This window comes from Camelus bactrianus, chromosome 9 (genome assembly GCF_048773025.1).
Source record: "Camelus bactrianus isolate YW-2024 breed Bactrian camel chromosome 9, ASM4877302v1, whole genome shotgun sequence".
NCBI lineage: Eukaryota > Metazoa > Chordata > Mammalia > Artiodactyla > Camelidae > Camelus > Camelus bactrianus.
In genome coordinates this window covers 51,056,559-51,082,311 of record NC_133547.1, presented here as the reverse complement: position 1 = coordinate 51,082,311, position 25,753 = coordinate 51,056,559, and the positions used below count along the sequence as shown (strand labels likewise).

The 25,753-nt window shown below is 38.0% G+C and overlaps 1 protein-coding gene and 1 long non-coding RNA gene across 3 annotated transcripts in view; one reads left to right on the top strand and one right to left on the bottom strand.

Annotated features, from left to right (window-relative positions):
* Window positions 1–5,187, bottom strand: part of MPHOSPH6 (M-phase phosphoprotein 6) — a 20,713-nt gene extending 15,526 nt beyond the window's left edge. For both annotated transcript variants that reach the window (XM_074370359.1, XM_074370358.1), the window contains exons 1-2: window positions 5,039–5,187; window positions 1,563–1,675 (exon numbers count right to left, since the gene is read on the bottom strand). In XM_074370359.1, the coding sequence (XP_074226460.1) occupies window positions 1,563–1,675; window positions 5,039–5,137 (212 nt within the window). In that variant the 5' untranslated portion in view covers window positions 5,138–5,187. The remainder of the gene's footprint in view (window positions 1–1,562; window positions 1,676–5,038) is intronic.
* On the top strand, window positions 5,184–25,753 carry LOC123612314 (uncharacterized). The gene is made up of 3 exons (XR_012509209.1): window positions 5,184–5,470; window positions 20,828–20,929; window positions 23,415–25,753. It is a non-coding gene; the product is annotated as an uncharacterized LOC123612314 (long non-coding RNA).

Here is a 25,753-nt window from a genome sequence, read left to right as displayed (position 1 = left end):
TCTCTAGCCACTTCTACCAGGTGAGGACACAGTGAGAAGGTGCTGGCTATGAACCAGGAAGAGGGCCACCACCAAAACATCAAATGACCATGCTGGTATCTTGATCTTGGACTTCCAGCCTCCAAAACTGTGAGAAGCAAATTTCTGTCGTTTATAAACTACTCAGTCTGTGGTACTTTGCTATAGTCCCTGAACAGACTGAGACATTTACCTCCCTAGGAAAGGACTCTAAAGGTCATTTTTCTGGGACTAATATGCTGTGTTGAGGGGGTGGGGTGGAAAGAATACTGAAAATAAGATACAAACTGTCTTGCTTTTCAATAAAAGTAAGTGATACCTGGAATACTTGGAGGCAACGCATAAAATCAAATTGTAGCTCCTTACCAGTAATCTTCTCTTCCTACCAAGCCCCACTCCCAAATCCATACCATCTCCAGCATCATCTTCTCTTTCCTCACTAACATCTTGCTTCCTCTGAGAAACTGTACAGAAAAGCATGCAGAGAAGCAAGCAGAGAAAAGAAATTACTTTCCTTCCATTCCTCCTGGGGGTCACATTTTCTATCTTTAGGGAAGGAGGTCTAAATTTCCCAAAAAGATCCAGAAAAGGTCAGCCAAATGAACAAGGGAAAATAATATGTTAAAAAGGAAAAAATTAAATTACAAGGTATGGAAAGAGAAAAACATAAATGTGCTTGAAGATAATAAGCAGGATCTTCAGTCATTTGACAAAGTGTAAGTAAAACTACCATAACCACGAGATTACTAACTGTAAGGAAAACATCAAGGAGAAATGATAAATAGCTTCCAGAAGAATTTAGATAAATTAATGATGTGAGTCCCTTACTCTCATTCAAAATTATTTATCATGTACTAACTAAGCTTAGAGGTGGAAGAGAAACGGTCTAGTGTGTTATCAAGCTTCAGTAGTGACTAGCTGGTGACTCTGGGTAAGTCATACTCTCTTAAGTTTCAGTTTTCTCAACTATAAAATGGATGGAATGATAGGAGCCAGCTCTCAAGTTTGCTATGAGGATTAAATAATTAAGAGATGTAAAGTGCTTAGCCCATCCAGTTCCCAGCACACACTACAGACTCACCACACATTAGCTAAGAGGACTGGTACTAGAAATAAAAATTAAAAAAAAAAAAAAAGAAGTAAACAAAAAACTCTTGACCTGCCTTTACAAAGCTCAGCTGGAGAATTCTGTTACTGACACAAAACTGGAGAGACCTGAAGTACATATCTAATCTTCAAAACTTAATACGACAGAGAGCACATTAGATTCTCATGAAAGGTCACCAGTTTCTACCAGAGACTTAAGGGCTAGATTCCTTTACTCAATATGAAAAAAGAACGATGTTATAAATGACGGCCAAGGACCAAATAAAGTGTACAAATCCAAGTAGAACGCTTGGAGACTTAATAATGAAAAAAATTATTTGCAAGGCTAACTCAAGAAACTGAATAAATACTGTTTCACGGGTTTTATGTCACTGGAATGATGAATCACATTTATAGGGATTTCCCTTTGAACACCCAAAGTGTCGTAAAAAACCTACTCTTTCTCTTTAAGCTCAGGCAAATCCAAGTACCAGTGCTCTTCACTAATGATTTTCTTTTCTTCCTCTTCTAGTTGTTTCTTGGTTTCCGAGTCCAGTCCTCTTTGCATGAACTGTCAAAATAAAATAAAATCAGTGTCAGCTACTAACATTTCCAACTTACAAAACTCATTTCTCCAGGAATCCCATCTTGTGAGTGAGGCTGGGGGTGGGGCAACCAAGCAGCTGAGCCCCGTCCTTGACAACATCACACTAGGAGGGAACCTGCCAGAGCACATCAAAAAGCAACGTGTGTACTTTCTTCAGAAGACTTAGAGAGAGCTTTACCAATTTTAGTTTTTTTCTGATTTAATAAAGCAGGCAACAACAACAAAAAACTGTACGCAATAAGTGTCACATTAAGTACTGCAGTTTTACATAATGGCCAGTGAGGAAGGGCTAAGGCCGAAGACTGAACCACAGGCCAGGACAGGCAGGTAGGAGACAGAACGTGAGAGGGGCAAAAAGCAGAAAATGAGAGATGCAGTACTTCCCGAATCTCTCTCTGACCCAGGAAGCCCATAGGCCTTTGCACCTGCTGATCTCAATCTGTAATGCCCTTCTCAAGTTCTTCCACCTGGCCAACTCCTAGCCCTTCTGACATGTGAAATTAACCCTAACAGCTGCAGGCAAAATCAGCATCTTTTCCCTAGGAGCTTCCCATGGCAACTTCAACTAGTCTCACAACATTTAAATTTCTTGAGTATCTGTCTCTTCTGAAGACCTTCAGGGCAGGGACTGCGTCTGGATAGTCTCCTTCATCAGTATCAGCATGATGAAAGACGCATTGCAATGGCTCTATAAATACAGACTGAAGCCAAGCTGTACCTGTAAGCCTAGTCTTCACTCATACCTATCCTCTGAAATGCTGATCAGCTCTTCATTCTAAAATCTGCAGAAGCTCAACTGAAAATAGGCCAGTGGAGAAAACAGCACTCCTGCTGCTAGTCTCTCCCTAGCACAAACAAAAGCTTTAGGGAGAAGGGTACAGCTAAATGGTTAGAGCACATGCTTAGCATGCACAAGGTCCTGGGTTCAATTCCCAGTACCTCCATTAAAATAACTAAATAAATAAACTTAATGACCCCCCCCCCAAAGAGGCAAAAGGGAAAAAAACTATTTCCTAGGGGACAGGCGAACAAACCAAGAAATTAATTGCAGCAAAATGATAAAGCATCAATATTGGAAAAAAATACATTCAGAAAACATCCAGGAGCCTCCCAGAAGTTAGGTCCAGGGTTCCACTGGTTTCCATTTACCCCATTTCTGTCCCTTATCCAGGTTCCATATTACTGTCCCCTCTATTCTGGTTCTTCCAAAAACACAAGCATTTTTAGGCATCAGAGCTTTCCCAATGACTATTAAGTGAAATGACAAAACTTGAAAAATGTTCCCAAATAAAATATAATGATAACATCAAGTTCTGAGGAGAATGTAAACAAACTGGATCACTCCTACACTGCTAGTGTAGGGGAAGTAAAATGGTATAACCTCTGTGGAAAACAGCTTGACAGTTTCTTACCCAAATAAACATGCACTTACCATACAACCCAGCATCTGTACTCTCGGGCATTTATCCCAAAGAAATGAAAGCTTATATTCACTCAAAAAGTTATACAAGAATATTCACAGTAGCTCTATTTGTAATAGCCCCAAACTGGAAACAACCAAAATACTCTTCAACAGGTGAATGATTAACTACTAGGGTACTTCCATACCACAGAATACCAGTTAGCAATAAAAAGGAACTATTGATACGCTCAACAACCTAGATGGATCTCAAGTGAATTATGCTGAGTGAAAAAAAGCCAATTTCAAAAGGCCACATACTGTATGATTCCATTTATATAACATCTTTGAAATAACAAAATTACAGGAATGGAGAACAGATCCATGGTTGTCAGAGGTTAGGGTGATAGAAGGGAATGGGCGTGGCTAAAAAGGGGTAGCTCAAGGGGACTCTGTGATGACAAAATGGTTTTGTATCTTGAAGGTGGTGGTGGTTACATGAATCTAGACATGATAAACCCTCTCTTTCACACACAAAGGAGTCCACATAAAAAGGTGAAATCTGAGTAGGCTCTGTGGATGGTACCACTGTCAGTTTCTTGGCTTTGCACTGTACTTGAGTGAAATAAGACAGGGAGATGAAGGGTGCACAGGCTCCCCCTTGTACATTTTTTGCAACTTACTGTGAATCTATCATTATTTTAAACAAATGTAAAAGCACTCTTTGCACCTAAAGTGTTTTGGGTCCTCATCCTTTTACCTCTGTGTCCATACCCTCACCACAGGAAAGCACTGGCAATTTCTGGAATGCATACCTTTTACTTCCCAGGCCTTCTGCCTCTGCTACTCAACATCATGCTTCAATTTTCTGCCTGGCAAAATAGTCCCCTGGGAAGGCTCGGAGCACGTGTCCTTAGGGCTTCCCCTGACTTTTTTGGCCAAGCGCTTCTCAAGCCTGTTCCCATAAAAGAACACCTTTCCCTACTTCTAAGACAGCCTTAGGAACACTGGCTTATTCTCATTATGCTTCTGTGTCTCCCAAAAGACTGAGATTATAAATAGCAGACCATGTTTCTTGTTCATCTTGTATTATTGGTATTCAGGCTGTACTTGGGACACAAGAAGAGCTCCATAAAGGTTCTCTGAATATATCGTAACTCACATTTCACCTCCACTGTTAAAATTCTTTCCATTCCCACCACCACTGCAACACAAACCCAGATCATCAGTTCTATCTGGTCTTCAGGACTACAATTTTGTCCCTTGTCGGGTCCTTCTTTCACCAATGTATTCTTCACAGGACAGTTAAAGAAATAGAGAAAAGTAAGAAGCACAGCTAATGATACTTTCCCCGGTGCTCAACAGCTTCCCAATGCTACAAGATAAAGGAAAAAATCCTTAATCTGGCGTAAAATTCCTTGCATGTAGTGACTACTGGCTCCTTTTCCAGGCCCATTTCTCGCTACTTGCCTTCTAGACATACTGAACGACCCTCAGTTCTTGGGAATTACAGATTTTGGGCGGGGTTTGCCTCTTGGATTTCTGAAGTCGCTTCCCCTCAGTTCATGTCGCTAACGGCCCCCACCCTCCCACCTACCCTTCAGTCTCTTCTCCCAGACAGCCCAAGTAAGTTCCCGGGGCTTCCGGCGCTTCTAGCACCACTGCACTCACTACGCTGTGTCCTAACAGCCTGCTTACGTGTCTACTTCTCCTACCAGGCTGTGGGCTTTATGAGAGAATCCGCCAGATTTATAATTTGGTTCTCACTGCCTCACGCGGAGCAGAAGCTAAGTGAATGAATGAACGCGAGAGCTAGAGGTCCTACAGGACCTCTCTAGTGCGCCGGTACACCCGCCGCCTCAGCCTCAGGCAGGTCGGGAACACCGGGTACCCCTGCCGCCTGGCCTGCCTCCCCCGCGTCCCCGCACCTTCATGCGCAGCAGGTTCTTGGACAACTTAGTTTTGCGCTCCGCCGCCATACTGAGTCCCGCCCGGCGCCGTGCTCCGCCACTGGGCCCGCCGCGCATGCGCGAGACTGCGTGCGTCTCAGTGTCGTCTTACGTAGCGCGCGTCGTCCCGCCCTGTGGCCCCGCCTCCGTTTCTCGCGCCTCCGCGCGGCCCGCGCTTTTCGCGAGTCGCCTCAAGGAGCGCTCGTCTCGTGAAGAAACTCAGGGTGAAGGCGCAGGCTCAGAAGCAGGAGCGAGAGCGACTTGACCCCTGGAAGGAGACTCCAGAGAAGCAGCAGCTGGAGGAGGCCAGAGTCCCGGCAGCTGCGAGCTGTCGGCTGCCTTCCCCGAGGGCTTCGGCCAGGCTTCCTCAGGCCCAGCGGACCCGGTCCTGCCGCTGACTCAGTCGCGCTGGTGAGAACTTTGGGACAGTTGCCACACTGGCCGTCCCGCCCAGGCCGTTTCTTTCACGTGTTTCTCACGTGGATGGCGGGCTTCCCATGTTCTGCATCGCTTTACGTGTAATAGTTCATTTTATATTCACAATAAGCCCATGAAGTGGTCATTATCCCCTTGTTGTAGTTGAGTCGGCTGAGGTGCAGGCAGATTCCAGAACTAGCCCAAGGCCAGAGTGAGGGAGGGGCCGAGAAACCCAGGCAGTGTGGCCTCAGAATGGCCTTTAAATACTTACACAAATACAGTGGCAAAGTGCTAAATCCTCCTATTAACAGTTGTGTGCGTCCTTCAACCTGAATGACCTTTCTGTGGAGTAGAAAGGATGGGGAGAGACATAAGCATGAGAAAGTGACTTTGTTTTAACCTAAAGAATTGAAAGAACATTGCAAAGACGATAGCTTTCATGCTTTGTATTCCACCTGTAGACAGTTTCCACACTATTCACAGGTGTTACACTTTGGAAAACAAACAACCTAATACCTTTTCAGCCAATAGCAGGCATTGTATACTGAATTCTTGTGCTGGGTACCACACGTATACTATTTTATTTAATCCTCTTAAGAACGCTGAAGAAAGTATTGTTGTCATCATATATATAGGGAACCTGAGGCCCAGAGAGGTTAAGGGACTTACTAGAGTTCACACAGCTGGTGTTAGAGCTGAGATTAATAAAAGCAGTGACACTTGATAAAAACATGGCCGTGCCCTGTCAGGTTATCTCAGAGGAGTAAATAAAGTCATTACAATGTGGTACATGTGAGACACTGGGCTAATTTCTGAGGTACAATAGTGTGTAGGAACACACGAACTCCCTTTCCTGGGACTGACATTCTGACGAGTGCAATGGCAGAAAGAAAATGGTGATGGGATAGAGTGACTTTCACGGTTACTTTAGATAAGGTGGTCTGGGATGCTCTTGGTCATATTATAGTGCCAAGGCTTGAAAGTTGAAAAAAACCTGTTGTATGAGAGGTTGGAGGTAGAGTGTACTAAGAAGATGGAATAGCAGCTGTAAAAGTCCTGAAATGAGAATAAGATGAGTTGTCATAGAGTTTACCAAGTGGGAACAATAGAGCTAATCATATGTTAACGGGTTGAATTGTGTGTCCCTTCAAAGTTCATCAGAATTTTGTCTCAGAATTTGGCTGTTTTTGGAAACAGGACCTTTAAAGACCTTACAATGAGGCCTTAGAGTGGGTCCCAATCCAGTCTGACTGCTGTTCTTAAGAGAAGAAATTTGAATACACAGGGAGGCACCAGGAATGCACACGTGTAGAGGAAAGACTCTGTGAGGACACAGTGAGAAGGCAGCCATTTGAAAGCCAAGGGGTGAGGCCTAAGGAGAAACCAGACCTGCCTACACCTTGATCTTGAACTTCTAGCCTCCAGAACCATGAGAAAATAAAGTTTTATGTTTTAAGCCACCCAGCTGTACTATTTTGTTATGGAAGCCCTAGCACACTAATACATCACAAAGTTAGCTATAGATTAAAATTGTAATAACAGCCCTATGTGAAAAGCATGGGGTTCATGAGAGGGTATAGCAAAGGCACCTGAACCATTTTGCCCTGGAAAAGGGAAAAACCCTTAAAGGTGTGACATTTAAGTTGAGATCTGAAAGGGGAGGAGTTAGCCTGGGGAAAGTCCTTCCAATCATTTAGTTTGTTTGGTTTTTTTTTAAATGGTGATTGAACTGGTGATTGAACACAGGACCCCATGCATGCTAGGCACACACTCTACCACTGAGCTATATACCCTCACCCCCAATCATTTAGTTTTGTGCTACCATAACTCCCATACATCTACAGAAAACTTTTCATCTTGGAAAACTGAAACTCTAGCTGTTGAACAATAACTACCCATTGCTTCCTCACCTGGCAACCACTATTCTACTTTCTGCCTCTATGAATTTGACTTCTGTTTGGGATTTTGAAAGAAATTCTGTGGGAGCAGAGGTGAAGAAGTGATCCATTCTGACTATCTGCATCCAGGAAACAACTATGAACTAGATCTTGAAGGACAGGCACATATTTTGTCAGATTCAGAGGAAAACAGGTCCTGACAGAAATAAGATCATATGTACACCAGCTAAGGATGCTAGAAGCTCCATACCATCCCTGTGGATCTCTTTTGTTACCAGTCTGCATGCACAGTGGATTCTGATTCATTTTCCTGAAACTGGTTTCATCATGATCACTTTCCTGTTCCACAAGTTTCAGTGACTACTATTGCCTGAGGAACAAAAGTCAAATTCTACAGCCTGCTTCTCAAAATTCTGCATTTTTATTTGACGAAGAAAATGCTTATAATTAAAACCGTTCCCTAAAGTCTCTTCCCACCCATCAAAATGTGATAAATGAGAAGTGATTTAAGAGTAATAATGTCATTTTAACTTTGAATTAAACTCCTAGACAGGGAGAGTAACTACTTGATCTCTCTATGCTATTGAATTGTAGAAAACAAGATGCTGGGTCTCACACTCAGTAATGTGTTAACCTGTTTTAGGGACACGGCCAAGAAAACATCCTTTGTGGGGGAAGAGATTTTTTTTTTTTAATAGGTCTTCACACAATTCCGAATCCTTTCATAATGGAGTTTGTTAGAAGTGTGGAAACCTCCAATTCCTTCCAGTTACTAAATACATCAAGAAAAGGTCCCATGCGTCTCTTCACTCTTGTAGCTGATGTTATCTAAGGCTGTGCAGCCCAGTACAGTAAGCCTAGTCATGTGTAGCTACTGAGCACTTGAAATGTGGCTAATGTGACTGAGGAATGGAATATTTAAATTTAAAAACTTAAGCAGTGTAACATATTTTCTTGTTGTAACATTTTATTGTTTTGGAAGGACTGCATTTCACTTAACCTTTAAAAATTTAGTATCTACATTGAGATGGGCTGTAAGTGCAAAATATATACCACATTTCAAAGACTTGGAACAAAAAAGTAAAATATTAGTATTTTTCATATTGATTACATGTTGAAATAATAATAGTTTGGATGCATTGGTCTAAATAAAACCTAGCATTAAAATTAATTTCATCTTTTAAATGAGGCTACTAGAAAATTTAGAATTATATTTATCTTCTTTTTCTTTTTCTTCTCTCTTTCCCTACCTCTCTGACTTCCTCTCCCTCCCTCTCTCTCCTCTCCCCTCCTTCCTTTTGGTTTTTGTTGTTGTTGGTTTGTTTTGTTGTTGTTTGCAAGTACCAGAAATTAATAATGGCTTATTAAATAAAATGGGAATTTATTAGAAGGATATTGGGTAGTTCATAATAAGGCTCAAGAACAAGGGCAAGTTAAAGGGACAGAAACCAGGGCAACCCAAGGGTCTAGGAAGCAATAATCAGTGTCACTGCAGAAATGCTGAGCACCAACTGATACCTTTGCTTTTAGGACACTCCAATTTTCAAAGTTAAGGAAAGAATCTCATTGAGTCTTAGCTAAGAAAGGGCAAGATATGATTTATAGTCCCCATAGGACTGTACAAAATAGGGGAGGGTAATTCTTTAAAGAGAAATTGGGTGCTATAACCCAAAGAAGATAATCATTATAATAGCGAGAACAGCCAAGCCAAGGTCAAGTTTCTATTTAAGGCAGGAAAGAAGACTGTTCCATTGACACAGCCATGGAGGATAAATAAGGAATGTCAGCTGAGAAACACATACCCAACATCAGATCTACTTTCTCACAGAAAATGCTCCCTCTTACTGCTCCCCTGTTTCATTCAATAAGCAAGTATTATAAGCACATTTTGACTCTGGGTCAACCAGCCTAAAAATCTAAGTAGTGTAACACGTCCTTTCTGATCTTATATTCAGTTAAGTCCTATCAATTACTTGTTAGTGGTTATCTTGGATAAATTAGAACTTAGTCCTGAAAGTGGCCTTACAGGACATCCAAGTAAGTAATTTCTAAACATCCGTCCTTAGTTATGACAGAATGACCAGAGGAAATTAAAACATTGAAAATAAATTATTCGTTATCCTAAATGATTCTGAGGATCAGCCAGGATTTAGAAACTACTGAGCCACATGAATCTCCCAATTATATAAACCAAATTGCATTAACTCAGTAGAATTTAGGTTTGTGAACTTTCCATTTAGCTTTCTTTTTATCGTGCCCCAAGTCATCCTTTCTTTTCCATTGCCATAAGGTATCCCTGGCTAAATCTTACTACTTTATGATCATCTAACAGTCATAGACTCCTATTTTTTTTCTGTCTTCTGTGTTTTTCAAATATTCTTGAAAATCTCTTGTGTTCTTAGCCCTTTGGTGGATGCTGGGGAAGCTACCCCTCCCCTGTCCATATGCCACAGACAAAGGAACAGTTCTTAAGTACTCTCACAGAGAGAAGAGTTATGGCAGGGAACCTAGTCTGAATTTGGGGAGCTTGGAGAGCCTTCCTTAGGGAAGTGGCATCTAAGCTGAGACTTCAAGATGAGTTAAGAGTATGCCAGACAAAAGGGAAATGTGGGAAGAATGAAGGAGTGTGTCAGTCAGATGGAAAGATGTTTAAGTGATGCATGTTGTATAAATGATAAGTCTAGAGTGGCAAGCTAGGGCCAGATCTTAAAGGCCATATGTTAAGTTGGTAGGATTTTGAAAGTTGCTGTGAAGCTATTGAAATGTTTTAAGCGGGAGAATGGCATCACTTAAAAATTGCACAATAGAATTGTGTCAATCTTAAGATCACTCTGGCTGAGCAGCAAATAATTATTAGAACTAATAAATGAATTCAGTGCAGTTGCAGGATATAAAGTTAATATGCAGAAATCTTGCATTTTACACACTAATAGCAACCTATGAGTAAGAGAAATGAAGAAAATAGTCCAATTTACAATTTCATCAATAAGAAAAAATGCCTAGGAATAAATTTAACCAAAGAGGTGAAAGACCTCAACTCTGGAAACTATAAGACATTGATGAAAGAATTTGACGATTATACAAATAAATGGAGAGAGATAAGTGCTAATAGATTGAAAGAATATCATTAAAATGTCCATACTGTCCAAAGTAATCTGCAGATTCAGTGCAATTCCTATCAAGATACGTATGGCATTTTTCACAGAACTAGAATGAACCATCCCAAAATTTGTATGGGACCACAGAAGACCTCAAATAGCCAAAGCAATCTTGAGAAAGAAGGACAAAGCTGGAAGTATCATACTCCAAGACTTGAAATTATAGAAGGTTACAAATTCTAGTGATTAAAATTATGGTACTGGTACATACATATAGAGCAGTGGGACAGAACAGAGAGTCCAGAAATAAACCCATGCTCGTATGGATAATTAATATATGACAAAGAAGGCAACAATATACAATAGGGAAAAGACAGTCTCTTCAATAAATGGTATTGGGAAAACAGGACAGCTACATGCAAAACAATCAAATGGGACCACTTTCTTACAACGTATACAAAAATAAACTCAAAAGGGATTAAAGACTTAAAGGTAATATCTGAAACCATTAAACTCCTAGAAGAAAACATGGGCAGTAACCTCTGACCTTCTTAGCAATATTTTTTTAGAAGCATCTCCTTAGGCAAGGAAAACAAAAGCAAAAATAAACATGGAAATATGTCAAACTAAAAAAAAAACACTTATACAGTGAAGGAAACCACAAACAAATCAAAAATAGGAGAAGATATTTGCAAACTATGTATCTGATAAAGGGTTAATGTCCAAAATATATAAAGAACTCTTACAAAATACCAAAAAACCCCAAACAACTTGATTGAAAAGAGAACTTGAATAGACATTTTTCCAAAGAAGACATACAGATGGTCAAAAGGCAAATGAAAAGGTGCTCAACATCACCAATCATCAGGGAAATGCAAGTCAGAACCACAAGATACTACCTCACACCTGTCAGATTGGCTATTATCAAAAAGACAAGAAACAAGTGTTGGCGAGGACGTGGAGAAAAGGGAACCCTCATGCACTGTTACTGGAAATGTAAATTGGTGCAGTCACTATGGAAAACAATATGGAGGTTCCTCAAAAAAACTAAAAACAGAACTACCATATGATCTAGCAATTCCACTTCTTGGTATTTATCTGAAGAAAATACTAATTCAAAAAGATATTTGTAGCCCAACATTCATTGGAGCATATTTACAATAGCCAAGATATAGAAGCAACCTAAGTGTTCACTGATGATGAATGGATAAAGAAGATGTGTGATATATATATACACACACACACACATATAGATATGTGTGTGTATATATATATATTCCATTGTATATGTATATACTCAGCCATAAAAAAGGATGAAATCTAGCCACTTGCAGCAACATGGATCACCTGGAAGGTATTATGCTAAGTGAAATAAGTCAGAGAAAAATACCATGTTATTTCACTTATTTGTGGAATCTAAAAATTAAAATGAACAAACAAAACAGAACAGAAACAGTTTTTATAGAGAGAACAAACTGGTAGTTGCCAGAGGAGAGGGGACTCGGGGAATGGACTAAATAGGTGAAGGAGGATTAAGAGCTACGAATTTCCACCTTTAAAATGAGTAAGTCATGGGGATGTAGTGTATATAGAGAGAATATTGTCAATAATATTGTAACAACTTTGTATGGTGACAGATAGTAACTGGTCTTCCTGTGGTGATAATTTCACAATGAGTGAAAATATCAAATCACTTTGTTCTACATTTGAAACTAATGTTGTATGTTAATTAAACTCAATAAAAAGAGGGTTTTAGAGACTGAATTAAAAAAAATTGCTCTAGCTGAAAGTGGAGTAGGGAAATGGAGGAAGAAAAAACAAAACAAGGCAGGGAGAAAGTCTGACCCTAAAGTAATCTCAAACATTCGTTTGGATTACTCTTCCTAATATCTTTTAGATTAGTTTCCTATTTTAAGTAGTTAATACTGTCACCTGTGAGATGAAATCCAGGCTGATGGTCAAGGCTTTCTACACCTACCCTCTAGCCTTATCTCCTAGCTTTTTAGCTCTCAATTTTTATGCCTCAATTTAGCCTTCTCTAGCTAAACTGATCTACTCACTATGCCTCTAAACATTCCATATTTACTCTCTGTGTAAATATTCAGACTGCCTTCTATTTCTGGAATGATGCCTGGAATAATGTTTTCTCTTCTTTCAGCTTTTCAAAGCCTGCCTGTCTCTCAGAACCCAATTCAAATTTCATCTTTCTCTACATCAACCAAAAATGATGATTCCCTTTTTTCCCTGAATGCTGATAGGGCTGTTTTACAGTTTCAGTGTTTAATTATACACTGCCTTTTATTGTCACCTAACATGACTGCAGGTGCAGGAGGGCAGTTCTGAGTTTTATAGTTACCTGAATCTTTCACAGCTTTAAGCAGTTCTTAGTATACTCAATGAATACTTATTGAATGAATAAGTGAAAAACTTCTCTTTAAAATGGGTGAGACAGCATCTTTTAAAATTATACACACTCTTTAATAACTTATAAGCCCCCAGAATACCTAACCAATTTTATCTAGTGGAATTGACATTTAAACTTTTGTTTTTACTTTACAAAAGAAAAAAAATAAATGAAAGGCCAAGGATGTGGTAATGAAACTGGCTTATTTTCCTGTACTAATTCTTTCAAAATGTTCTGTTCAGTTAAAAGATATAGTATCTTTGGACTTTCTATGAAAGTTTCTAAAGAAGCCAGTTGCTATGGGGATTGTGAGGAGAAAAAATTAAAAAATATGATCAATTTATGCAAATGAAACTATTATATCTAAACCTAGAAGACATTTGTGGGGGATGGAGGAGGTTCTCAGAAAGAAAAAGAATGTGGAAATGAATTGTTAGGGGAACATGTTATAGTTGTAGAAGTCAAGCCACAGCCTAAATGGATGTTTATTTTCTTCAAGAGGAAATTGTGTGTTTACTAATAAGAAGGAGGAACAAAACAAAAGTTAAATCAGAAGGCTGGAGAGACTAATGGTTTTCTCTTTACCTACGACAGGTTCTTACTATAAAGAAAACTTACAGAAGTCAAAGCCAGTAGTTGAAAAGGAGGCTGCTGGGACTTACTAACTAAGCCAAATCAGTGGCTTTGACTGTTTTATATTCCTCTACCACTCTTAAGAATATGAGTGTCACCATTACAAAAATTAAAAAAGCCCATTATTTTTCTTAGAAGGACAATTATACATTTGTAGCTACTCTGTTATTTTACTTATTATTTGTAGTAAGTTTTGCACACATTAAAATGCATTCTACCTTTTGGAGAAATTTTTCCTGTTACAACTTTACAGTAAAAACAAACAAACAAAAAAACCTACTCTCCTAGATTACTACCTGTTTTTGTTAAGCGTGCCTAAAAAAATCAATGGCAGATGCATTCAGCCTTGCACACTTGCTGGATGGTGTAGGTTGATGGAGAGTGAAATCTTAATTCTGATGCTGGTGCCAAGTCCTTGTCTAGTGTTTGTGCCACAGTTGGGAATTCCTGGCCTAGAGGACATGGACAAGCCAGGGCAGGGTTTTTGTGACAAAAGTGAACAATTAAAAGAAAGAAAAAAGGGTTTTCTTTTTGAATCCCTGTAAGGTATAAAAGGAAAAGAGAACTAGCAATGATGTTTTGTGATAAAAAGAAAAAGAATCTAATTAGATATTAGATCTTTTGATTAAAAAACTCTGTTTTTCAATTACAGTGTATTATAAAAGTAATATCTTTTACTGTAACTAATAGAAAAATATAGAAATGTACTAGTAGGAAAATGAATGTCTTACCTGCTTCACTCTCCCAACTCCCATTCCTCAGAGGCAACTTCTGTTAAATCCTTTGGCTTTAAAAGTTTGCAATAGAAAAATACTCTTTAAATAAACTTTATATTTATTGAGTTGTTTTAAGAAATAAATCTTTCTGATAGTAAGAAGGCATTGCAAAGTGTTATAATCTCTTTTCTTTCTCAGATATGCCTACAGGTGTTTGTTTCTTTGTTTTGTCCTGTTTTATGATAAGTTTGGCCATGATTTACTACCACCATTTGGGTGGCAGCCTAAATTGCAAACCCTGTAGAAGTCAGTTCATCCTTGTCATTGGGTTCTATGAAACTCATCTGACAAATGATAACTTTGCACAAATATTTTTAAAGGAAGAGTTGAACAAAATTTTCCTCTTGTTCCTAATGAGAGAGTGTGAGAGAGAAAAAGAGAGAGAGAATCAGAATGCAGCTGAGCAAAGGAAGTATCTAGTGACCAGAGGTCTCTTCCATTAAGTAACTTGCTCTTGCCCATCTACTCAACAGCTCGAGAGCCAATGAAACCTCTTAACTCTGTGAGGATCAAATGAGATAACGTATGTGAAAACACCTTACCAAATGTACAAAGCTGTGCAGGTGTGAAAGATGGTTACTAATTACAGCATAGAAGGAGGTACTGGAGATTGAACCTAGGACCTTGTGCATACTAAGCATGTGCTCTGCCACTTGAGCTATACACTCCCCCTCTGGTGTGGTTGCTTTTTAAATGGAGTAGTCTGTGTGAATTAACAAACACAAACCCAGATCTGTAAAAATTATTGCACATTTTTATTTTCTTTAAATTCACTTAAATCCAAATCTAAGTAAAATCTCATCATACTTCTGAGCTGGCAGAAATTAAATCTATGTATTTATTAGGGCTTTCCTGTCCCAAATACTGTGCAAAGGTTCAGGATTTTAAATGGTGCCAAAGCATAGTGAAGATTGTAGCTCTGGTCATTGATCATTGGATCTCACTGGATAATACGGAGATGGCTGTTGTCCAGCTAGCTTGGTCCTTTTAGGCTGCTCCCCACAGTTTCTAGTCCATGCTTGGTGTTCATGAATCTTTGAAGGGACTGGGGGCCAAGCATCCAACCTCTCTAGGTTCACCACACAGCCACACCCTTGTCTTGCCAGATTCGGTGTCTCACTAGACCTTCTGAATCCTGACTTCTTTCCATTATTGAGAAAAAATTTCCTCTTCCCTTTTGGCTATCCCATCTGCTTGCAGGCTACTTGGGCATGCTCCTTCAGTGAATGTAGACATTGACAAGAGTTTAGGAAGAGCTGTAAAATCCAGGCAGCTTCTGTTCTGTGCCCTTTAAGATATTAAGGGCTTGGCTGCCTTTTTGGAACTATTGAGGTGTGCATAGAGCAAGATACCAACCAAAGATTCAAAAAATCATTCTACTCCAGTGGCATAACTCTTGGCTTCAGCAGGGCAGTTTTGGTTCGTGCAATCCAGACTGTGTGTGTCCTCTTATCTGGGTGAACAGAGCACACAACATCTTCTTGAGTTTTTGGCAGCACATAGACTAAAAAATTTCTTTTTTCATCCAGCTGCTATAATTTCAATATAAGAGAAAAAGGAAAACACTTCTTTATGAACTCTAAAAAGCAGTAATTATAATAGTAATTTACACTTGTCGGTAAATATCTCCCATAACATTAGTGAATATTGCTTCTTTGGGCTGGTTATTGTATTTGGATTTTTATAGCAACATTCAAACTATAAGGAAGCTAAGTTGTTTTTTGCTTGTGCTGCTTAAGGGATGGGTGTTGGGAACCATTAGTTTTGTTGATTAAATTAATCAGAAATTAATTACTGCAAGTTAAATGCATAGCTGTTTGGAATTTAGTAGATAAATTTTAAGCATAGAATATGGAATTTTTTTTAATATGGAAAATTATTAAATATTAAAAAGTATTAAATATTAAAAATATTAAAAAGTAGAGAGGAGGGTATAGCTCAGTGGTAGAGCACATGGTTAGCATGCATGAAGTCCTGGGTTCAATTCCCAGTACTTCCATTAAAAAAAAAAAACCTGATTACCCCTCCAACCTCCCCCCCAAAAAACCAAAAAACTTTTTTTTTTAATTCAAAAGTATAGAGAAAAGTATAATTAACACCCGTATACTCATCAGCCAGCTTAATTATTAACTCATGGCCAATCTTGTTTTATTTATATCCCCTTAGTTTTCTTCTCTCCATTCCTCTTCCAATTATTTTGAAGCCAGTCCTAGGCATCATATTATTATCTGTAAATATTTCAGTAAATATCTCTAAATGGTAAAGGACTTAAAAAAATCAACATAATCACAATGCCATCATCACTCTCAAAAGTTAAAAAATGGTGAGCGAACACTATGTCCTTATTTTCATTATTTATCCTATTTGTCTCATTTAAAATTTAATATTAAATTTATGTCAATAGCATATTCACATCTAATATATACTGAAGGATATCATGAATATGTTGTTAAGTGAAAGAGCAAGTAATAGAATAATTTTTATAACATTCAATTATTATTTAAAAAATTGTAAATAACTACATCTGTTTTTGTCTAAACATAAAAAGGGATAGAAACATATACCCCAAACCAAGAACAGTTGTTACTTTTAAAGTAAGAATAATCACAGTTGGTATTGGGGATGGGTGTAGGACTCTGACTTTAACCTGTCCTTCAGTATTTTTTTTAAACATTTTTTTTATTGAGTTACAGTAATTTTACAATGTGTTAATCCTTCAGTATTTTTTATTTTATAAAATATATGTATATTACTTGTGGAATTAAGTTTTCAAAAGAATTCATGAAAGAAGAACTTAAATAAATTATGTCAATATGAGAAATGAGAGACATTCTCAGATCAGGATGTCCTGTCCAAATATTGTCCCTCAGTTGGATAATCTTACTCCTAGGTTAATAACAGTAGCAGCTTGCATGTATTATAGAATGTTGGCTATGTGCCACACACTTTGAAATGCTTTCAATCTGGTTACTTATTTCTCACCATAACCCTTTGTAGTGAGTATTCCCATTTCACAGATGAGGAAACATGAGTTAGGAAAGTTAAATAGCCAGAGGTAGGGAAGAGGCTGACCAGGCTTGGAAGTGAGGTGGTGGGACTCTGCTGCCCATGCACTTCACTGATCATTCCACTTCACTTGAATCTGAAGGTCTCATTGTTACAGAATGAGTTTTGTTATTTCAGTTCATACTTGTGTGATTGTTTTGTTGCTTAACATCCAAATTACCTGTAGCTACTTTATTTTATTTTACTATATTTTATTTAATTTTTACTATAAACTCAATAGCTCAGGCGAGACCGAGTAGTAATTCTTCTCATTCCCCCCTTGTGTGTAGAATCTGACTGGCCTGAAGGACTAAGGGGAGAAACAACCCAAAAAGACTTTATGCTTTTCTGATGTCAGAAACATATAAGTAACAAGCAGTTGGTTCTTGTCATTAGTGGCTTTCTGTGCAGTTATCCAGCTGCCTAACCTTTCTTTCTTGGTGGAAAATGTCATAAAACTCTTCTTAATTTATCTAAACATAAGACAAAGAGATTAAAATTGTATGGAAATAGAGGTGTCCAGCACTTTTATTCGAAATACATTTCAAATCATAGATTTAAACAAGCTATAAGTATCCTCAAAAAATTTGTTATGGATTAGTCCTGCATACTGTAGCAGGTTTATTTTTCACACCTTGACCTTGGCATTCATAGTGCTTTCGGCTTTTTAAGGTCTTTTTTGTTGTTGTTGTTCAGGAATAACAAATTAACTTTATTATATAACATAAAAAGAATGCAACAGGAAAGCAAAATAGTCTATGTAACAAAACACCTATATACACAAAAGCACCATGATACATAAATTATTTTTGTATTCAAAACATTGTTATATCCCTACCTACTGGGGATAATTGAGATATTACTGAGTACCCAAAAGAAAACTGTGTAACCCAAAGAAAATTGATCCTTACCAAAATTTGCTGAATTTATTCAAGTGATTTTTAAAAAAATGAGTGTTTTGAAATTTTCTCTCTTTTGCACTCTTTTGCTCTATCTATCCCATCAAGGGATCATAGGAGCTCCACAGACCAGGTTGAGAAAGTGCCCCTGACAGACAGTCTTCTAGAGCTTAGACAACTTGATGTCCCTCTTGACACACAGAGAAAAAGTAGTAACAAATATGAACTACTTCACATACTGCAGGAAGATACTTTCCAATCTTGCTTGTATTATTAAAGTGAGATTCAATGCTTTAATCATTTAGATCTAAACATTTGCTCTTCAGACTAGCTGAACAGTAGGTCACTCTAGTGGGTAGTTCACAGTGTTGGAGAAATAAATTTAATATTAATTCTTCTGGAAATGTATAGCTCTACTCTTTGTCTGGATACTCCAGAGATATTTTGAGGAATCTTACAAATACTTATTATTATGTTTGGTGAGATGGTTTGAGATAATTCAATTCTAAATCCCTTGGGAGGTTCAGAGAGAAGGGAGACTTTTTACTCTGAAAGGGGAAGAATTTTCCACTGTCTAATGTAAGGAAATGTACATGCTTTGGGAGGTTGTTAGTTAATTCAGAAGCCTTATTGTAGGAAGCCCAGTTCTGTTGGCTGCCCCCTAGGTAGGTCTCATACCAGGGTCTGGGGCAATTCATGATTTGACAAACTGCAACCTTACTCCTCAAGAAGATGTATCTTTCCTGTGACTTAGTACTATATTTGGCTTTTTAGTTATTTCTTCCTCTGGAGTATGTTGTAATTGTTGCTAGAAAGTAAGTGTCCAGACACGAGTGATTAATGTAACTTTAATATAAAGCATTTGGCAGAGGAAGATTCTGTAAGGTCACAGCTTATATTTTAAGTGTTAGGGCTGGAAATTTTCTTAAAGATCTCTGTTCAACTGTTTATTTAACTCCTTAGGAAACTGTGGCTCCAAGCAACTAGTGGCAATTCCAGGACTAGAGAAATCACATTAAACCATAATTAAGTGTTTTGGCTCTGAAGTCCCAGTCTGCCTACCACTTATCAGCTGTATGACTTTGTGCAAGTTATGTCACCTCTCTGTGCCTCAGTTTCCACATATGAAAATGGGAGGGCATATTGGGAGGGCTATTATGAAGATTAAATAACTGAATATGAGTTAAGTACCTGGTACAGTGCCTGGAACATAGTGAGTACTGAATAAATGAGGTTAGAATTTGAATTCGAATTCATGTTTCTTACCTCTCAGTTGATTGCTTTACAGTTGTCCCACATTATCTCTCCTGACATCCCTTAAGTATATTTTATATAGCATTAAAAATAGTTCATTAAGTTCATTAGTGTTATTTCTCATTAGAATTAATTAAATATTTTAGAAAAGAACACATATTTACCAAGTATCATAACTATTTTTTTTTCTGTATGAGAGATGACCATGTAATAAATGAAGAATTTGGAATGAAATGAAAAAATTAAATGATGTATGTCTGAGTATATCAGGTAGTACTTTATGTAATAAATTACTTTTTAATGCATCCACAATTCCTAACTTACATAACAGTTGACCACGTTAGTGGCTCATTAGATAAATTGAGCCCAACTAACCAACACAAATTTATTACAAATGCACATCTGGAATGTGAAACTGTTCCTGGAAACTCATTGGAACGGAAATTTCCAGTAAAGGGAACTCTTGATTTTTCAATAAAAAGTGAAATATCTATTCTGGGTCCATGTAGATGATATGGATTTAGCAATGATTTGTTCCTCAATTATAATCACTTACTGCCTTTTAAAGAGAGATTCACATCTTTGCAGCTTTCTGTGAAGACATACTGCTATAGCAACAATGGCTAATCTTAGATCTATGATACTGTCCAGCAGTTAAACTCAGTGTCAGCTCTATGCATTGAGCCATGTGTCGTGAGTTAAGCTCTATTTCTATTCTTATTAGGTACATGTAGCAGACACTTTAGGGCACCTACTCCACTAACCTTGTTTCTTGCTAGTAGAACCCGAATTTTTCTCAAATATTGGGTGGCCATGTCCTTTGGGGGAAGTTGGAGTTCCCTTCAGCCTTGAGGGGTGGTGAATTTTGAATAGTCCAAACCAGACATTTTGCCCTTTCAGTGATTGATTTAGACATGGGTTTGTGACACAATTTTGGTCAATGAGGGCTAAGATGGGAGTCTTTGGGGGAGGAGGGTGCTTCTGGATAAAATTTATGCATAGAAGGAGACACTTCTGCCTCTGATTGTTATCATCTTTATATGGTGCTTGGAATTGTAGAAGCCATCTTAGGACCTTGAGGAGGATCCACAGGGGACAGGCCAACATGCTTACATTGGCAGAGAGAATAGATAGAAAGGGCCTGGGTCCTTCTTGATGTTGGAGAATTACCAAGTGAACTCACACTGGAACTACTCTACCTCTGGACATCTTGTTTTGTGATAAAAGTTACTGTTACAGCCAGTTTTATTCAGCTTCCTACTATTTTCAGTGAAAGCATGCTAACTGTTACAATGTAAAGTCTCATAATTATAATTCTAGTTTCTGTGTGTTCTTTGATTATAGTTGCCAGAATATGCTGAAGTCTGAAAATTGCTCGGCAGGACCAGACATAGCACAGGCCCCTTCTCTCAGTTTAACTTGTCAGTGACCACTATCTTGATAACTGTAAGTATTTAAACTTGTATTAACCAGTGACATTTCATTATACCTTGAGTTAGTGTTTTAGGTATAATCATGTAAATATTAAATTATAAAGCTATTAATCTCATAGGGTCCCATTTTTGCTGAAATTTTATTTCCTCTGTCAAGTTCTTTGGGTACCATCATTCTGGGGCCAACCTGAATGGGGGATTACTTCATTCAGTGTAAGGAATGCTGTAGACCTTTTGTTACATTAGCACAGCCATCTCCTTTGAACTGACATACTGTTTTCCTAACAAAAATGTTTAATTTAGATGTCTTAAAGTTAACTTTCCTTTTTTTTTTAAGTCATGAGCACAGAATCATGTAATAGCATCTGTAGATTAAGAAGACTGAACATATGTTGGGATTAGTGTGATAAATGAAACAGAAAGTTAACGTGACATTTATTTCAGATATATTTAATTTTCCTGCTGGTGATTACTAGACATAGATGTTAACTGATTCATGTAAATCACCAGAGTTACAATTTATAGGAGCCTTATAAGAAATACAATTGGATAATGGTCATTTCTATAGGGAGATCTCACCACCTTTAGAAAGTTTTACTCAATTCATTTCAGTCCTGAATAAGACACTCCATTTTGGCTACTATCCCTTTACACATGTACTGTGTATGGTCACTGACAGAGTCACATCCCCCTTTACTATGTGAGTAACTCTTCCTTTTAATGTGGTTTCATCAAGATATTTGTCTTTGGACCCATTAGCTACCAAACCATGAATGTAAATGATGGGAGGTCTCAGTTGACGATGATAATGTATAGTCAGGTAGTTTATCAGTTATCTAGGCAAAGCAAACTGTGAGCGAGCTACACAAAGGGGCCTGTTCTGGGAGACCCTTAGGAAAGTCCCTAGGTGGGGCCTGAGCACTTATCATTGATGTGTAGTGATTTCTTCTTTTCCTGGTGTTACAGAGACTAATAGATTGTGATCATTGTTCTTAATCGAAGAACAAAATCCCTATTCCCTTTTCTGGTAGATAGGCTGCTATGTATTTACAACGAGGAGAAAAAAGAAACACCTACATAAAGCGTAAGACATGCCTGCTTAAAGCCTGTTAATGGAGAACACCTGCTTGCCAGTACTTTTTGTTGGTTCATCTGCAGCGACTGGGAAGAAATTATTCTTTCCTATCCCATATAAGAAAAGCAAAGGTGTGAAGGATGTTGCTGTGGGTTTTCAATTTCTGTGTATAGACAAGTAATGCCTTTTTCAGGACTCTGTCTACTTTCTGGGAAACCTTCCTCCAGTTCGATCCCTACAGAAACTCACCAGTAGGAGTGAAATGTGTTTTTTCTTTCTGCTTCACTCCCTAATTGAGCAATACCAACTTTGGATGATTAACACCTATTTTACTTTTAGACAGGAGTTCTGGAACTAGTATGAATAATATTGAGATATTGTTTGGTATTTCATTTGATAGGAAGTAAAAGTATGTGAGAGTCTGTCTTCTGGCATCCTGAAATTTCCTCTCCATCTTGATATAAAGAATCAAATTACAGTTTATTCTGGAGTTGAGAGTCATCCCTAATTTTGGAGAATATTAGGACAGACCCTAAAAATTCTGTCTTTAATGGCATCCATGAGGCCCACAGCCTCAGATTAGTGTTGAATCACTAGCTCCTTTGGGAAATAAGAATATGAATATTCTTGAGGGCCAAGGGGTTTATGTAGCTATTGTGCTAGACTCTGTATGCTTGACTTCTTTTTATGCATTTTATGCAAAATGAAATAGAAAAGTCTTTTTGAAAATTTAAGTGTCTCATTTGTATTAAGGAGTGCCAAGAAAATTCTATGTGTGTGTATGTGTGTGTGAGAAAAATCCCAGGGTGGTCATTTGATCAGCCCCTTTATCTTCTGGGAGAAACTCCTTCAAGTACTGAAAGCTTTCAGGTTCTGTGTTTCATTTCAATAAGAGAGGTGAAATTCCAGTGCAGGGACACATAAAGCCTCATATAATTATGTAATAGATCACATTCATTTTCACATTTCAGAGTATTACATGTTTTGTAAGTGTTTTTGTCCAGTTTCTACCCTGTAATGTAAGCCCTTTTTGTGAGCAGGTCTTCTGTATTCTAATTCTTTTGTATCCCCTTCCTTTTGTATTCGTGTACGTGGCACACATTGTAAACTGCAGGGATTCAGTAATTCCTGATAACTTGCCAGTTTTAGCTAGTAGATAAAGATTACAGAAAAACTTAAGCATTTACCAGCAGGAGCAGTCTTAAGCTCTTTTCTTAAGGAATACATTTAGGGAAGGGTGTGTAAACATTTTACTTGTCTTGGTAACATTCTTCCTATGATTTCCACTTCTTAAAGTAGCAGACATAATTTAAGCACTTTAGCTTCTGCTATCATCTAATCTATTAAGCATTTAATTGTCCAGTGTACATTTTATTTTATACATCCTTGTCGACCATACCTTACTTCCTGTTTTGTTTTTCAGGGTCATTTCACTGTTATTTCAAATGCCAGTTTTGCTGCCCAGTCAAGTAAGATATAAAGTACAGGAGGGAGACTGGGTCTTGGGATATTAAAACTTTTTCCCCTGGGCTGGTTTGGTCTATTATTTGCCTTCTATCTCTAGAGTGTTCACCTGACCGGTAGTTAGCATTCAATGGCAACAGTGAAGCCTGTACTCTCAAAGAGATGCAGGGAACCAAGGGTGCAGCTGAAGGAAGAAGCAAACACCGAAATAGATGTATCTGCCTTGGTTAATGAAGGTCACAGATGGAAATACTTTTTTTTTTCCCCTGTGGTCATGCTGGGATTTTAGAACTGATGCTATTAATCAATCTGTCCTAAAACAGAAACAGTTGCAAATATGTAATAGAGTATCCATGGAATAGAAAACAAACCTTTAACTAAGCCTGTTTTTTTTTTAAGTTGAAAAATGTTGCCAGCCTGTTTTTGATGTAATTGAAAATGTTTAGAAGCTTTCCTGAGGAGTTGATTAATACATCAATATCAAAAAAGGCAATTTTGAGTCTAATTTTGTTTGTTTATTGTGTAATACAGGATTCTTGGCTTTGAAATTCTGCCATGCAGGGTGAAAAATGACTGTCAGTGTGAAGCAAAGTACTCTATTGAAAAGAACATTGTGTCTAATAGGGAACAGCTGATATCAACCCAATGACTGCTATCTGGAATTACAATATCTTAATTAGTCTGATTGGTTCTTGTGGGTGAAGGAGAGAAGCCAGATTTGGCCAAGGCTGGGGATGGTGTTTCTTTTGCCCCACCCACTTTTGGTGCAAGAATTCCAGGGTGGGGAGCTGGTGGGGAGGCACTCTGGTCCAGGCTGAAGGAACCAGGATAGTTTGGGACCTTGATAAGCTGCACAGACTAGAGCATCTCCACAAAAGTGAAAGTGATATCACGAGGGAAGGGTTGGGATAGCTTCTGTAGAAGGATCTGGAGTTTTACTGTGTTCCAAGAAGCTTTTCCAAGGGCTTCTTGGTTTTCTAAATCTGATTGAATTGAAGTAGTTACTTATATATTTTGGTTCCCAGCTTTTGGAAGAAGAGGCCATAGTTGAAGAAAACTTGCTGTGCTAGAAACAAATGAGTGAACTCTAACCAAGAGTTTCTGCCTATTTGGTTAAAACATGAGTACTCAAAAAGAGAAAAATGCCTGCCTTAGAGTGATTTTACAGATTCCCTTTTCCAAAAAAGTCCCAATGTCAAATATTTTCTCCATTATTTCAATCATTAACATCTCCCAGAAACTCAATATTTTGGGGGCTAATAGCTTATATCTGTTGGACTGTCTTAAATCAAGAAGCAACACAAATGTCCTTTTAGGACCACAGGTCTTGGTTTGGGATTCAGAAAATAATGTCACTGTATGTAGAAAGAGGGATTGAACAAAAACACACAAAAATCAACTGAATTTCACACTCCTTTGGGTAGATACTAAAGTACCTGGGCCAGGTTATCGTGTAGCTTCTGCTTGAATATCTTCCCTGATAGATTGGGAGTTTGTAACTCAGAAGGCGTCTAATTATTAGTAAGCCCTGTATCTTTAGCCAAACCTGTTTCATCAAGATCAACAGAGAATGTCTTTTTGTTTGTTGTGATGGTCCTTCATATAGGCAGATGGTTATTTTATTTCCCATGAGTCTCATCTCTTCCTGGCTAAGCTTCACCAAGCCCTTTAATCCTTTTGTTCATAGCAAAATTTTCACTATTCTAGAGGCCTTAACACTCTACTTTGGCTGTGGTTTTCCTAGTCTAGTTTCTGCAGAATAGAACTGGATTCCTCCCTTTTAAAAGAAGTCTCTGATAATCCAGTTTAACATCACTTTAGTTCATTTGACAGCCACATCTTAACGTTGGTTTGTACTGAGCTTGTGGTCAGTTGATATCACTTGATCTGTTTCAAATAAATGTGTGTTTCCCCCATCCCTTCCTCCCCACACCATATACCTGTGCATTTGATTCTTAAAATTGGCATATGAGACTTTACCTTTATACCCAATATATATGTTTTTTGAATTCTGACCTGCTATTCAAATCTGTCAAACTGTTATAAAATCTTGATTTTTCATCTAATGTACTGGCTTTCCTGTCAGCTGCAAATTTAAGTAGATTTTCAATGTTTTTGTAAGTGTTATCGTAGTTTTGTAAAAAAAAGCATGCACTTTGCAGTGATATAGATCTTGTTTTTCAATCCCAGCTTCCTGTACCTGCTGTCTGACTTTGGCATGCTATTTGAACTCCCCAAGCCCAGTTTTCTCACAACAAAATGAAGATGATAATTTCTACCTCTTAGGTTTGTTGTGAG